The sequence below is a fragment of the Cygnus atratus genome, chromosome 2, assembly GCF_013377495.2.
Source record: "Cygnus atratus isolate AKBS03 ecotype Queensland, Australia chromosome 2, CAtr_DNAZoo_HiC_assembly, whole genome shotgun sequence".
Classification (NCBI taxonomy): Eukaryota; Metazoa; Chordata; class Aves; order Anseriformes; family Anatidae; genus Cygnus; species Cygnus atratus.
In genome coordinates this window covers 16,840,181-16,856,623 of record NC_066363.1, presented here as the reverse complement: position 1 = coordinate 16,856,623, position 16,443 = coordinate 16,840,181, and the positions used below count along the sequence as shown (strand labels likewise).

The following is a 16,443-nucleotide window of genomic DNA, read 5'->3' as shown; positions in this document are numbered from 1 at the left end:
AAAATTTAGATCTGATGTTAAATTATTTCTGTAACTTTCTATCTAACGTAAACGCCTGCTCTCTTGCGATCTTCTGTTACAGGCTCTTAAGTACTCATCCAAGAGTCACCCCAGTGGTGGTGATCACCGTCATGACAAGATGCGAGACACCACAGATCCTTCACCACCAAATAAAATGTTGCGGCGCTCTGATAGCCCTGAAAACAAATACGGTGACAACACAGGGCACAGTAAAGCAAAAAGTGTGCATACTCACAGAGTTAGAGAGAGGGATGGTGGTGAGTTATCTTTAATTAACCTTTATTTAAGCAATTACTAATTCTCATAAGTATCAAAATTGAGCAGTTATCACTCAGGTGAAGGGAGCGTTGCACTAAATGGTATGCCTTGATGCTTGGAAAACCACAGAGAAACCAAAACGCACGTGTCATTGGAAGTAGTAATTTTGGCAATACAATACCGATTAATTTTCTTATTTTTACAGGTATAGTAGTTTCTGTTTAAATCATAAAGCTTATGTAAACTTTTCTTTTTTAAATTAGTGTGTCTGACTTATTTTAGACATACTGCAACACGTGAAATGGTATCCTAGATTTTTTTTACTAGTATTTGCTGTCTTAGAGACTATAATATTGCTGTTCTCAAATTTGTGTATTGTAATGCTCTACTATGGCGTTTAGCCTCTGAAACACATAACTACATAAAAAGGAAGAAGAGCTTCATACTTAGATGCTGTGTAGAATTCTTAACAATCTTAAAGTAATAATCAAAGATAGCACTTAGAATCTCTCTCGGCAGAAGCTTAGAATCAGCTAACCTTATGTGTTTTTGCAGGACATAATAGATGGTAATAACACGCCCAGATATTTTTTAACTGATAGTATTTTCTATCCCCACCTCCTAGAAACAGGAAAGAATAGGGTTTTCCTTTTAATAAAAGATGGCAACAGGTATAGTTTAGAAAATCGTGGTTACTGACTGAATTTGGAAACCTGTTTTCAGTTTTGTAAGTATTAATTTGTTCTTCATATCAAGTTATAAAGTATTCCAGTAGAAAACTTGGAACAAAGAAGCACTGATTTAAAGTTCTATATAAAGTTAACAATCTGTGATGTACAGATATATTTATTGCTGGAGGATTGTTACTTGTTGTAATAGTTAAAGTAAAATAAAATGTCTGGAAGTCCCGTTTAGAATATACTAGTTCACTACCACAAGGATATTTATGGTACTCAAGTGTTCTTATAGTTCCTAATTTTTTTTTCCTTTTTTTGGATTAACACAGAGGCTCTGTAGACCACTGATAATGTGATACGGTTTTGTAGAAGGATTACAAAAGCATACATCTTCTGTTAGTACGCTGGTTTTCATTATATTTGATCATACTTGAAAGCATAGGAATCTCGCAATCAAATGCATGTGTAAAACTGGTAGGCTGCTGTTCTGTGCTACTTCCCAAGGCACAAATCAGCTTTCTCTTTCCTGTTCACCTGTCCAAAGATATTCGTCCTACATACTCCTGTAATTCTGCTGAGTTTTGCTGCAATCAGTATTTTTTTTTTGTTTCAGTGGAGCTACATTTAGTGGAGTTATGCGTATATGAAAACATCTGGAGGATGAGTTTCTATATGGGGAGCACATTTGCTTATTTGAGTACTGAAACTGTTTTTAAGGACAGGAAAGACATTCTGAAGTTCTCATTAAGTCTGGCTGGATTGAATAGCTAGTAAGTGACCCGATGTGCGGGTGTTTACACTAATGATGGAGGAAAATGAATTATTTGTAGTTTTGAAAGTGTAAGGAACACTTACAAACTTACTGCCCCTTCTCCATACCCAGGCTGCAAACACAGTAAAAAAAAAAAAATCCTTTATTTTGATCTGAAAGTGGTCCTGTTTACATTGCATGGTAGTAGACTAGGAGAAGGAAGTAGTCTTAAACGGTTTGAGGGAAGTTAGTAATTTTGAAACATAAGCATTAGTAATGGAACGGATAAGTGATTTTTGTGTGTGTTTGTTGTTAATAAGGGTGGTTTGGTGCCAGTTTAAGTGTTATAGAACATAATCAAAACAACCAAAGTTGTGTTAAGCGCTGTGCATTGTATATAGCAAACCAAAGTTGAGCAGGTATGAGCAGGAGGATGTTAACTTTGTCTTCCAGAGTAACTCCATGCAAGTATGAACTTGTTGGATCTTTTTTTTTCTGTCCTACTATGATTTACTGAATCTTTCTGTCAGTATGAATTGAAGGTAGGTGTTAGAATGTAGGTAAATGTGGACGTTTGCATGTTGTTAATACCCAAAAGACATAATCTAATAATTTACCATGTCCTCTGTCTGCTGAATTGCACTGAGGTACTGCTTGTTGTTATAATACTCACATAGTTTTGCAGGTGCAGACATACAAGGGGGGAAAAAGGAAAAATCTCACTTTGTTTAAATGAGCAGGTAACAAGTTTTTTAAAAAGCTAAAAATTTTCTTCAAAGTCCTAGTGTGACTTTTCAACTTCATGAGCGTAGAATAGGTTTGCTTGTGTTTTTTTGTAGCTGCCCAGCATTATTTTAAAATGAGTGGTGCTTGATTTGTAACTACTACAAAGGTATTACTGCCTTCCTGTCATCTAGCTGGACTTATCAAAACAAATCACGTTGAAAAATCTCCAGTATTTATTTCCCCAAACCGCATTAAAGCCCCAAACAATCTCTTTTTCTCTCATCCCTTACAAAACAAAACAAAAATGTGGAGTATTAGCGCTGAACATAAAGCTGAATTAACCTAACCTGCTCCCTGTCAACTTAGTCTTTGAGAAGTCATTCCTGTATAACTCTTACTAAGTTTTGCTCTGAAGTGATAAAAAAGATACACCAGTACAGCATGCTGATTGGTACTTTGGACTCATTTAGTCATGCCTGGTTCACTTTTTTGTGGTAAATACAGAACTGGCTAAGTGTAATTTAAAGATTTGAGTGGATGCATATAAAGTGTAAGAGCTATAATTAAATTGATTTCAAATGAATACCTCAAAAATGGTAGAACCTCCCAGTGCGAACAGCTTTGGTACCTGTATAAAGGTATTTGTCATCATCCCTTATTTTTGTGGTATTTGTAGCAGAATCTTTTGTGTTTGTAGAACTGTATCCATGGTGAGAAATTTCACTGCTTACAATTAAGGCTTTTAAACTTGGGTTGGGGTAGGCCCTCCATACTGATACAGTGCAAACAAAGCATTTTTCAGAGTTGCTTACCGCATGGTTTCTGTGGAAAGAGACTACGTACAGAGACAGGAGTTTCTCCGGAGAGGGACTTCGAAGTGTACCTTGTACTGATCTTAAAACTTGCAAGTTTTTGTCACATCCCTGGTTTCCGAAGAGTACTTGTAAGTCTAGCATATAAAAGTGCTGGATTAACTTCGGGCTTGCCTTCAGGTCCCTGTGCATGGGGATATTGTCCCTGCGTGCAGGGGTTTGAAACATAATGAACAGCTACCCCCTTCTCTGTATCTCTTATTTCTAGGTCAGCTGCTATAGGCAAGTGTGGAGTTTGAAGAGATTAGGAGTCCTGTGAGACCAACTCAAGTGTGAAGTTCCTTAACAGTAACAAATAGGGAATTACAGCTAGCATTGTTTACAGGGAATAGAAGTATGAAGGGCCTTGTAGAAGGGGAAGAGTGTTTCCATTAAAGAGAAAAGGGAAGCACAGAGATTTTGGCGTTCCGGTGCCCAAGGATGGTGGATGATCCTTGTAGGTCTTTTCAAAGCTATAAATGAGGTGATAATATCGGTGTAAAAGTACGGGAAAGAAAGCAAAGAGGTCAGACATGGAGGGTAGCTTTGGGAATGCTGTGAGGGGGAAGGGTGTGTGTGTGTGTTTTTTTACACAGTATTTAGGAGTAAAAATTGCAAGATGTGGCCTTCAGGTTGTTGTTGTTTGTTTGTTTCCTTCTAAAGTTTCTTCCTACTTAAATATATGTTCCAGAAAGACCAACTAATGATAGAAAAGATACTTAGCAAAACTTTTTTTCAAAAAAAAAAAAGAGTTCAGTTTAACCACATATACTCAGTTGTTTATTATAGTGAAGAAAACACTGAGTATTTTGCTACGTTTATATTTGAGACTTTGGAAGTGTATGTTTACTTCATGTTATGATCATAATACATTGTTTAAAATCAGTGGAGAACATTAGTATGCACAGCATGATTTTTTTAGCTGGGTTGTATGCTGTGTATGCTATTTTCATAAAATTTGATTGTAACTTGTGATACTGAAGTTCCAAAATATCACTGAACTTTAGTGAATATTTCTTTTGCATGCTTTTTTAAATTGGCAAGAACACGCTCAATAACAACTCCCTCTGCTCTGTGATACAGTTCTAACATTCAAAATCCTACTGCTAGCAGGGCCTGAATGGAATATTTTATGAGTCCCTAGTATTATGGAATTGCTGCTGGGAGCTTCTGTCATGAATTGTTTTCGTGCTTTGTTTCCAGTGGTTCCTGAAGGAGTTCAGAATGCTCGTTGCAAAAGGAACACGGAACAGCTGGAAGCAGGAAGCTAGCTTTTCTTTCCTGTGTGAGCAACCCTCACATTAGAGGAGGACAAGAAGCTGACATTTGAAAAACTAATGATAAATAAATTGATAAATTAGCACGATCGTTGACCACCAGTCAGAAACGAACAGGGCATTAGAGCAGGTGCAAGAGTGGAAGCTGCCTGTGCAGCACTCACTGCAGAGAGGAAATTACAGGACTGCTGGAAAGAGGGAAGTCTGAGAATAGTGAATCATAGTGAAGGGTTGAGTCACTGTTAACTGCTGTTAAAGTAATTATTCAGTACTATGAAAACGGTTTTCTCACAGTAACCATGAGATAGCTGGGATGAGAGAAGTCTGGGATCCAAATGAGAGTGGATCATCCCTGACACGTACTTTGAAAGCTGCATCCCACCCGCAACATCCAAGAGGTTTTTTTAAATAAATAACTAAATAAGAAGAATCTCTGCTAGTTACTGCTAGTAGTTTGGATGGCTCTGATGGGTGGGATTTTTTTCCTTTTATTATTATTTTTAGTTAAAAAATTTGTTTCCAGAACCCTTTAGTTCTTTAGCAGCTTTTCTCTGGATTACAGACACGTACACACACAAAAAAGATGGAAAAAGTCGATTTCTGTGGCTTTCTAATTTTGAATAAAAGCTTGCTTTCTTGTTTCACAAATACTAGTACTTCCAATCGGTTGCACTTAATTTTAAGAGTTTGTTTCAAAAATGTGGGAATTGTAGATGATAACTTTACTCCGTATGTTTGGCAGCATTTCTGAAATGAGTTTTTGCTGGATTGGTTAGGTTTTGTTTTCATTTTTTTTCTTCTGCTGTGAGAATCTCTAATAGAAAAAAGTTGGAAAGTGTGATAATAGAATCGCAGTGAGTGATGTAACTTCTGTATGCACTTTCTTTAGTTTCGAAGTGCAGAATGTTAATGAAAAATTGCTCTCAGTTTTTAATTCCTATCATTGGTACATAAAAAGCATTCCCTTGTGATGAGTTTACTTACCATCCTGCTTTCTGAAGGTATGCTTCTAGACGGAGCCTGTGTATTCTGCTTCTGCAAACTATTGCCTGGGCTTTTGAACTTGTACTTTTGGCTTGCTCTTCTGGAAATGAGAAGCAACAACGAACACTGGTAGTTTCTGATGAGTTGCCTGCTGCCAGGCAATAGTAAAGATAGCAATTTGTAAATTATGTAGGTTTTTTTGCTGGAATCACTGTACTGACCAACGGCCCATGCTTAAAGTTAGTTCCATAACTGCTGGTTGTGACAGTGCTGTTTTCTCTGAGAGGAAATAATGTTTATTCACAATTTACATTTGTTTTTCGTGCTGTTTTACCTAATCCATACAGACTATCAAGTAAGCCAAGTATCATTAAATGATGCAGAACTTGCAGGGAAAAGCCTGTCTGGTTTGGCTGAGAGAAGAGGTGCTTTCGTTGAAGTATCGTTAGCCCTCTGCAAGGAGTCTTCTAGTTCAATGTGCTGTAGTAACTTTCTGGTGGAAAACAGTAGTTTAATGGCACCAAACTTGCAGTGTGAACTACATTTATTTATGAAGGCAGGCTCTTAGACAAGTTTCATAGGCACTTCCTAGGAAAATCTTTATTCTTGGTGTACAGAGAAATTGTTCTTTATGTAAGTTCTTCAGTAAGGGGAAAAAAGTGTTCTGGCAGTGAAAAACAGTTCTTGACAGTGATGCTTTTAGGCCCTTGCATTGCCAATACACGGTTGTAGTGCAAAAATGAGTATCTGGACTTCAACATCTGAAGAGAGAAGCATTTATACATGTTGAGCAAGATTGATCTCCTGCTAGTGTTTTCTCTTGAATTCTGAAGGGTCTCAAAACATTGTTTTATTTGACTGTAGGTGTTTCTGCTGTAACTTCAGCATTAGATGATTCTGTTTCCATTCTTCAAGACCTTTAAAAGGTTTCTTAGCTTTTCACAATAAAACTACCCTAGAAAAAGTGCTTAAGTTCACTAGCTCACTAGCTGTTCCTTTATCCCAATATTACTTTGTTAGAGAGTATTCATAAAAGAACACTGTTTATCTACTACCAGGCTTATTCTCCTTATTTGTTTTGCACAGGTTTCATTTTTTTTTCTTTAAGTGAAGTAGTGTTTTTTTCCCTTTGAAAGGACTAGCCAAATGATGCAGGGAATCCTTGTCTAGATTTTGGAATAAACCTGTGGTCCTTCAGTGCTGCTAAAAATATTAACCAATAATAATTGTGGCTTACCAGAATTTTGCTGAATATTGCATTTCTGTCTGCAGTTCTATGCACAGGGAAGAATTTCACCATATGCTATAACTTATTTATTGAAATTTTTGTCCAAGCGTTGCTTTGTGGAACAATACTTTAAAATTCATTCATCTGCAGTAACTGGCAAATCTATGGTGATACATAAGGGACAAAATTGCATCAATTTCTGAGGTGTAAGCTTGTAAAATAAATAGTTGATGCTGTAAATTTTAACAGCATTTTAAATTATTCCAAAGACATCTCTTGAACCTGACATTCACTTCAAATGTTTTCCTGCTGCAGAAAGCTTTTCGCAGGCCTTCAATGAAAACAAAAATAAAACCCTTGACTGTTGATTTTCAGTTCAGCTCTTCAGAAAACTTGGCTATCAGTGAAACAGCCTGGCGTTCTCCTGCATAGCTCGGAGAAATATGAGTGTCTCACGAGAAATTCTGTTGAGGGAGGATCTCCTGCAAATCAGAGTTTGGTGGATGAATACTGGCAGACTCCCATCATCTTGCCACAGGTTAATAGCTCTGAAAGAAGAGATGCTTATGTATCCATCTTCTTTCTCTTGGACAGCACTTGATTCTTCTTACTGCTTTCAAGCTTGTGAGGTTGAGATGCATGTTTTAAGACAAATTATACTTGGTTCTAGAAACTAGAAACTGATGAAGAGTAGACTCTTGGAGCAGTATTCAAAAATAACACCCAGTTGGACATTCTGACTTCCAAGTTATTGGAAAGGGAGATGCATTTTTGAGTGGATGACTGACAAGAGACCTCATTATTCACTCTTTCTCTTTATGAGAAATCTGCTAAACGTTTGTGGCCTTGACTTGTGACTCCATGTATGCAGCAGCATTACAGTGTGTTTGAAGTGAATGGAAAACAAGATACCTAAATACCTTTCTTGGTTAGGCCCCATGCTACTTCAGAATAATTTGTTTCTGACTGTGTCTGTTATAACGAGAAGAGTTGAAAAGGAGCAGTGTGTTAAAGTTTGATGCTGTAATTTTTCTGTTTTGCTTTTAAGACATACCTAATTTTGTTTCTGCAACAGTGATACGATAAACTGATAATTTCCTGCTTTTGTCATCACTCAAAAAAGGCATGTAATGCAGTATTGCTCCAAGTAGCAAAGGCAAGGTACTCAAAAATATGAACAACTAGTTTCCAGAGCTAAATTCCTCCACTCATAACATTTGAGGTACAGCAGGAGTCTTCGCAGGTCATTTTTCTTTAATCGTTTGTCATTAATATTCTGATACCTGTAAACTAACTTCTCTGACCTGCTATCTCAGGTACATGTGAAATTGGTGATTCTTACCAACTGAATTTAAATACTTCGAGTTTTTTAACTAAAAATATTGCCAACATTGTGTGTTTTATAGATGAAAACGTGCAAGTACAAAACTTGTGATCATTGAATGAACTTTTTTTTGTATGTGTATGGGTTTGGTCTTGGACTGAAGTAGTAGCATTTTTATCTATGAGGAAGAAGTCTTAGGATTCCTCACGAATTGTCAATAATTTGTGACCGAATGACAAATAATAGAAACTGTTCAACTGTACAGAGCTAGCAAAGTTATGCGAAAGTGAAAATGCTAACTTCTCTGCAGGTAAACAGTGGTCTGCTGTGTGAAATGTTACAGGAAGGAGTGGAAGCATTAAAAGAAGGAAGATGACTGCAGATAGCGATGACTTTTAAAACAGATACGAAACTCCTGACGCAATTAAGAGCATAAATATTGAGTGCAGTGTTAGCCAGAAAGGCTATATAATCAGAGGAATATCAAGTAGGACCAGAGAGAGGTTACCTCTTACAGCTAATGTGACAGCTATTGGAATACAATCTCTGCTCTGATTTTCACAGTTCGGAAAGGATGCACACGTGGAGATTTTGAGAGAAGAGGCAAAAAAAAAAAAAAAAAAAGAGGCTGTAACTGATACTTGGGCCTTAGTAGGAGAGACTTGATGAACTCTTGGTTTAGTTACAATGGAAGCATTAAGGGTTTAATTCAACTAATGATTACAGGGAAAAGAAACGGCATGCTTTAATATTCAAATTAAAGAACTGTAACGAGTTTTTTAGCAAACAAAGATGCAGCAAGATCCTGTTAGCTTAACTGAAGTATTCAGAAAATAGAAATTTGGCACGATTTTCGATGTTGTCAGTAACAATTGGGGAAGCTTACTGTGACAATTTTTGCAGGGCTAGATGTTTTAAAACAGAATTACTTAAAGACAGTTCCCAGAGGCATCTTCAGTGCAGAAAGTTGAACTAGCTGTTCAGAGATCCATTGGCAGATAAAACAGTAGCATGAATATTTGTTATTCAAATGATCTAGATTAGTGGCCTCTTCAAAATGGAACAGATTAAAAATTGTTAGTTAACTTTGTAAGTAGCACTCCTGTGATAACTTTTTTTTTTCCGAGTGGTTGAACTTAGCTCATGGCACACGAAGGTTATCATAGAATAGAATCGTAGAATGAGTGCTGTTTTGAGGTTGAGTGAAACTATGACAGATCTACTGGCAGCGTATATGCTTAGATTTGCTTGACTGGTTGTTATATTTGCCAGATTGGATTTTAGTATGAGTTGGCTGTAACTACACAGCTTCATCTATTTGGACAGTATCTGAGTATCCTGAAATTGCTTTACTGTTTCAGGTTTGCAGAATTTGCATATGCCAAAACAAATGTAAAGTTCTTAAGTTTCTTGTTTTCTTTGCCAGAAGTTGTTACAGAAAGGTTGACATGCTTGCCTGGGTTGCTTTTTAAAGAATTATTTATAAGGCCCTTCTACTTGCCCTCCCCCCAGCATACATATGATTTCAAAATTAAATTTATTGATATGAAGGAGAGTAATTGATACACTCCGTAGGTAAAGATTTCTGTTTGGGTTAGAGAAGTGTTATATTCTTTAAACTCGTCAAGTGTACGTCGTGTTTTTGCAGAATAATGTGAATTCAGGGAATTTGAATTAAATAATCCTCCCTCCCCTCATTTAAAAGCTGTTTTTAGGTTTATCAGACTCTGGTGTTTGTGTTGTGTTTTTTTTCTGGTGTTTCCAATCTTGTTTTCTTGTTTGTTACAGTTAACTTTGGTTTAAGTATACTGAGAATTAAAATGATGTAGAATCATTTTTTTCTGAATTGTAATACAGATGTTTTCACTCAATAGAAACGATCAGTGTGTCTTGCAGAATTCCTTGAAGAGGCATGGTATAGGCAGAAAGAACTCGTAACTTGTAAGAACTTGTGAAATCTTTCCTTTAAACGATCAACGCTTTTCTTATGTGTAAGACAATGAAGTCAAGATACACGATCAGTTATCCAAATGAAACTGCTGTCAATTTTTCTCCTCTCCATGCCAGGACTGCTGAATTATCTATTTGGATACTTTTCTTGTAATTCATTGTGACCATAAAGGGAAGAAGGCAAAGTAATTGGACATAGGAGGGTGACAGCTTGATAGTGACATCTGGCTCCTTGCTACCTATGTTTCTGATTCCCTTCCTCAGCTTTAGCTTTGACTGAATGTGAGAAACAGATCTGGGCGTGGAGACAGAGATAGCTACAGGATGAGACGAGAAGCAGGATAAACTAGGTTACTTCTGTTTACATTAAGATCAAATCTGTTTTATTTAAGCATTAAATAAGGCAATATTGAATGGAAATTGCTCACACATCCTCTTTTGCAGTAATTTCACTAACATTTTAAATAATAATAATAATAAAAGCCTGTGGTTAAGTCAGTACAACTTCTTATTGCAAGAAAAAGTAATTCTAAAGAAATTTTCTGTAAAATTACATTTTCCTTTTTTTTGAAGCTATTTCTGATATTTCTTTAAAAAACATGCGAAAAAACGGGTGTTACACAGCAATACAAAGTGACATTATTTTGATCTTTGGTTAGAAGATTGTAGCTGCGTGTGTTTGATCGGTTCATACCTTCTCAGGTTTTAAGGGAGTAGTGGCTGAAGGCACGTGATTTTGTGGCTCAGGAAATTCTTGGAGTAAAATCTGCCTAGGTGTTCTTGTGAGTCCAATTCATTTGATAAAGTGAAGTTCCTTCTTAACGTCTTCCTAACTTCAGAGAGTTGAGATACCTACCTGAAGTGCAAACAACAATGGCTCGTCTGTGCCTCCTCATGGGCAGGTGACTAAAACCCAAAATGCTGCCATGTTTAGGAGTGGAAGAATAGAGATTCGTCTCTTTTTGCATGTGTGTAGAGTTGAGTTAATAGAATGGAAGTTCTCATGTAGTGGATCCTGAACAGGGAATGACGTAGCATCACTTTGGAGGAAGAAGGTGTGTTTATCTGTGATGTGTTTGTATGTGCGTTTTAATCCCCAGTATGAGCAATTTGCGTATTTTAAAACCAAAAAGTTTGGCCATTACTGTGGTAAAGTAGCATCTTTAATATGCTGTTTTCCCGTGAAGAGTCGTGTACTTCAGAACTGGTGCTGTCATTACTCCATGCAGTTGTTGTGTCAGAGAAGCTGCCTACCAAAGAAAAGCTCGTGAAAAGGAAAGCTGTGAACATGCTGACTAATTTTGGCCTAAGCAAAATGCAATGAAATAATAAATACTTCGAAATATTTGTTTAAAAAACAATCTTAAGGTAAAAATATAAACCATTTTTGGTCTGCTTTTAGTGAAGTGAGAGCTTTACATTTTTTCCTGTAACTGTACCTTAGGATTTGAGGTTTCAGTGATTCTGCTTTTGCCACTAGTTATCTTACATCTGCTTATTGCGTGAATCTGAGGATCAGCCTTTTTGTTACAGGAAAAAATGATCATTTGGAAAAATAACCATAGTAATAGGTGTGTTAGCATTAGATTTTACTGGTTTCAAACTAAGTTAGTATGTTAAATTGCCATTTTTGGAGCTTTACCACAAAAAAAGATCTCAACCTAGTTAAACCTTCCAATAAAAAAATCTCCCCCATCTCTTTTTCAAACCTGTTACATCGGCTACTAGAAGTAAATTTCAGCATCCCTGGTAAGATTTTTTTTTTCTTTGAACTTATTTTTGTGGAAGAGAATATTACTGTAGAAATCTGATCTATTTCAGAAAATATAGGGCATGACAGTCTTCTGAAACATTTTTAAGAAGCAGTATTTACAGCTCTGTCTCAGTTACACAGATTAGTTGCTTTCCCTTGGTTTCCTGTATTTCTTAAATTCCCTGCTGTTTTATGTCCTCCAAAAGCGACAGTCCTCTTCAACACTTTTCTGGGTACGTTTGTTACTGAGCTTGTCAGAGTAGCTGAGTTGTAAATTATTCATGCTTATCAGTAGCAAAAACAGGAAAGGAAATCTATGATCTGCCGTACTCTTGTGTTTCAGAAATATCTGTTCACTTACGAATATGGGGGCAAAAACGTGGTGTGTTTTGTTTGTTTTTTTTTTTAGTCAAGGCAAATAATTATCAGAGAATTCCGGAGTCATAGAATGGCTTGTGCTGGAAGGGACCTTGAAGATCATCTAGTGCCAGCCCCTCTGCCACAAGCAGGGATGCCACCATCAGGCTGTCTAAAGCCCCATCCAGCCTGGCCTTGAACACCTCCAGGGATGGGGCATCCACAGCTTCTCTGGGCAGCCTGGGCCAGGGCCTCACCACCCTCTGAGTGGAGAATTTCCTCCTAATCTCTAATCTAAATCTCCCCTCTTTTAGTTTAAACCCTTTGTCCTGTCACTATCTGCCCGTGTAAAAAGTTGCTCTCTATCTTTTCTAGTAGCCCTCTTTAAGTACTGAAAGGCCGTGATGAGGTCTCCCTTGAGCCTTCTCTTCTCCAGGCTGAACATCCCCAGCTCTCTCTGCCTTTCTGCATAGGAGAGGTGCTCCAGCCCTCTGATCATCCTCATGACCCTTTTCTGGACCCCTCTGTAACAGCTCCACATCCTTCTTGTGCTGGGGGCCCCACACCTGGACACAAGGGCAGAGCAGAGGGGCACAACCACCTCCCTCCCCTGCTGGCTGCCATCTGTTGATGCAGCCCAGGACACAGTTGCGCTTCTGGGCTGCAAGCACGCTGCTGCCTCATGTCGAGCTTTTCATCCACCAGAACCCCCAAGTCTTTCTCTGCAGGGCTGCTCTCAATGAGCTCTTCTCCTAGTCTGTGCTCATGTCTGGGATTATCCTGGTACAGCACCTTGCACTTGGCCTTGTTGAAGCTCATGTGGTTCATGTGGACCCACTTCTCAAGCTTGTCCAGGTCCCTTTGGATGGCATCCCTTCCTTCTATTGTATTGACTGCACCGCTCAGCTTGGTGTCATCTTCAGACTTGCTGAGGGTGCCCTCCATCTCTCTATGGCCTTGATAAAGGTACTAAACAGCACCAGTCCCAAGACAGATCCCTGAGGGACACCACTCATCACCAGCCTTCACCTGGACACAGAGCCTTTGACTGCAGCTCTCTGGCTGTGGCCAACCAGCCAATTCTTCATACACTGAATATTCCACTGTTCAAATCCATCTCTTCTGAAGTTGTTGAGTGCCTCAGCCTTCCCAGAGTCTGTTGTTGAAATGTTTCTCCCTTCTCATTTATCGGAGGGGGTACGCTCTCCTTGGCCTTCCTTTTCTGAGCAGTGTACCTCTAGAAGCCTTTCTTGTTACTCTTTGCAGCCCTTGCCAAGTTCAGTTCCACCTGTGCTTTGGCTTTCCTGGTCCTGTCCCTACACATCTGGATGGCATCCCTGTGCTCTTCCCAGGCCACATGTCCCTACTTCACTGCCTGTGCATTTCCTTCTCGCACCTCAGTTTGACGTGTAGGTCCTTGCTTAGCTGTACTGTTTTCCTGCCTTGCCTGCTTGCTTTCTCACACAGGGGGATGAAGAGTTCTTGTGCTGTAAGAAAAGTGTCCTTAAAGATTTGCCAGCTCTGATTCTGTCCTTAAGGACAGCTTCCTAGGGGATCCCATCCACTAATTCTTCAAAGAGCTGCAAGTTCGTTCTTCTGAAGTTCAGGGTCCTGACTTTGCTCTTTGTCATGTAACGCACGTTTATGCGTAGGTTCTATACAAATTAGGTAATGCACTTAAACACAGTAGGAACAAATGAGGTAATTTCACGTAATTACATTCTTCTGGCTGATGGTGATTTCATGTCAGCTGTCACCCTTGACATCAGCAGGCATTCACACACCTCCTAGTTAAGTACTTTGCTTATCCAGGCACCTGCAGCTGACAGGTTAACACAGACTTAATTTTCAAATCTTCTCACTTCTTCTGAAAGAATGTTATATTTACCTGATGTAATATGAGAAATAATATGATCGTTTTCCAGTTCAAGTGATGTCAAGTTCACCTTTCCTACTGGCAAAACACTGTCTGTACTAATGATTGCAATCTCTCTCTAGTCCTTTGACAGTGTTTACTTAGCTAGGGAAATAAAAGAGACACTTCAGCAACCAGAGAATCGTAAAACGTATTTTCAGTTTGTAAACATACCTTTAGCTTTTGTGGAGAGTAAGGATTTCCTGGGATTTCTTCCAGTAAGGAAATTCCAGGAAAGAGCAGTTGATTTTATATATATATATATATTTAAGAAGTATTTAATTGGAGGAGGGAAGAATTGTCATCTAGTGTGCTTTACATGTTAGAGGATTGTATTGCACAGCACCTTCGTTAAGCAGCGCTAAACATCCAGCCTGACACTGGCTGGGAATCCAATCTCTGTAGGTGGATGCTTGCTATAATTGAATATTTTTCTGTAACTGTACTGCATGCATATGAAAAAGACCTAATGTAGTATATATTCAACTAGATTTTACTTGAATGGCACAAGGAGATCCATTTCTATGTAGTTACTATTTCTGTGTACTTGCATTTCTTTGGAGGCAACTTTCTTCGTGCATTTTTTGTTTCAAGAGAGTACTTCGACCATTTAAATGGTCTGGTCATCTCTGAAATTAAAATCTAAAGCTTGACACAAAGAAAAAGGTAAGTCTTGTAAGAGACATGTGACCAGAATCTGTGCGTGACTGTAGGGGTGGATAATGCATTTTTTATGATAGGGTAAAATAAAAGAAGTCTGTATCCTTGTTGATTTTTATAAAAGTTAGCTTTCTTTGCTTTCTTCTTTGAGGAGAATGTTAGCAACATGTTAAACAGAAGAAGTGAAGGTGAACAAATGCTTCTTTCTTTTTTGAAAAACAAACTTTTCGTTAATGACTATTGCTTAAACTTTAAAGAAAGTTCCCTTTAGGCAAATTGTGACACAGAAGTGTGTATTTTTTTTATAAAGAATTTAAACATTAAAATGTCACCAGTAGTTCAGTACGCGATCTTTTTTCTGAGTGAAGATGCTTTATAGCTTAAACACGATAACTGCACTCAGTATAGAGGCAAGGTTGTTAGTTCTGAAACAGTATTGATCAAACAGAATTTTTGCCTTTGTGTGTTGAGGGTTTAAATACACAATTTTTGTGCACCAGCTTCCTTTAGATGTTTTTTTCCTCTCTTTGCTGTTTTGATCTCTCTTACCAGCATGAAAAGAGTGGTGTTTGTTTGCTGCTCAGTCTTCTTGGTATTCATGGGTCATGTGTCCACACCCTTGAAACCTCTAACAAAGTAATGTTTTTAATAAGATTGTCACATTTGATGTGGAGTCCAACTCTTCCTTGGTTATGTCAGCTTCCCCCCCCCGCTTTAGTAAAAGCATGAGGAGGTGGCAGGCTGTCTTCTCTTTGCTTTGAGTTGATCAGGACTCTGAAAATACCGTTGCCTGACATGGGAAGCTCATGGTAGAGGTGCTATTAGACTTCTATCACCGAACTTGTATCTCTTTGTGCTGTATTACAGCATTTTCGTGGGAGGGCTGTTCGCTTGGGTTTCATGGCAAGGCCTCAGAAGGGGGAAATTCAGTCTATTGCCCTTATGCTGTGCAGATCCACGTTGGAGTTGAGATAACATCATTTTTAGTTTGTCATAAGAGTTCTGGCTGTCATTTTAACACTCTTGCTTTGCGTGTCGTAATTGAAACCAAAAATAGTGAAAAAGCACTTGCTTGAGGACAGAAATCTCTCTTCTATACTCTCCTATGCTGTATCAGAGAGACGTTTTCTGAGCTATAGTCCAGAATTAAAGCATGGTTTTCCTTTAGGCTCAACTACATCTAATTACTTCTTAGGGTAACGTTCCACTCTAACGCAAATGTGATAATGTTAACAAGTGGTGCAAGATTAAAAAGACTTAATAGCAGGGAGGTTGGTGCTTTTTTTTTTTTTCTTAGAGGGTCAGGAATATGACTCTGAGTTGCTGAAGTTCACAGTACCTTTTCACACTTTACATGGGTAAAATTGCTTAAGCTGTTTTTTCAAGCAGATTGATCTCAAGTAAGATCATAGAATCGTAGAATATCCCGAGTTGGAAGGGACCCACAAGGATCATCGAGTCCAGCTCCTATAGGAGTTAGGCAGCTTAGGTATGCCGGGACAGGCATTTTAGGCATGCTAAGCAGTGTTGAGGATGTTGCTAGCAATGTTTTCTATTAGCTGCCCTAATCCAAAGGGAGGAAAGAGCAAATGGAAATACGAGGAATTTGGTGTCCACTTAACAGTTCTTAATTTCCTTTAAATTCAACGTGTACTTTTCAACTTGTCTAAATGGGTCTGCTTTAGAAACTCTTGGGTCTTTCTAAGGTGTT

General features: G+C 38.2%; 1 protein-coding gene across 2 annotated transcripts in view; it reads left to right on the top strand.

The window, feature by feature from the left end:
* The window catches only part of WAC (WW domain containing adaptor with coiled-coil), a 62,205-nt gene that overhangs the window by 1,743 nt on the left and 44,019 nt on the right, over positions 1–16,443 (top strand). For both annotated transcript variants that reach the window (XM_035545298.2, XM_035545299.2), the window contains exon 3: positions 83–278. In XM_035545298.2, the coding sequence (XP_035401191.1) occupies positions 83–278 (196 nt within the window). The remainder of the gene's footprint in view (positions 1–82; positions 279–16,443) is intronic.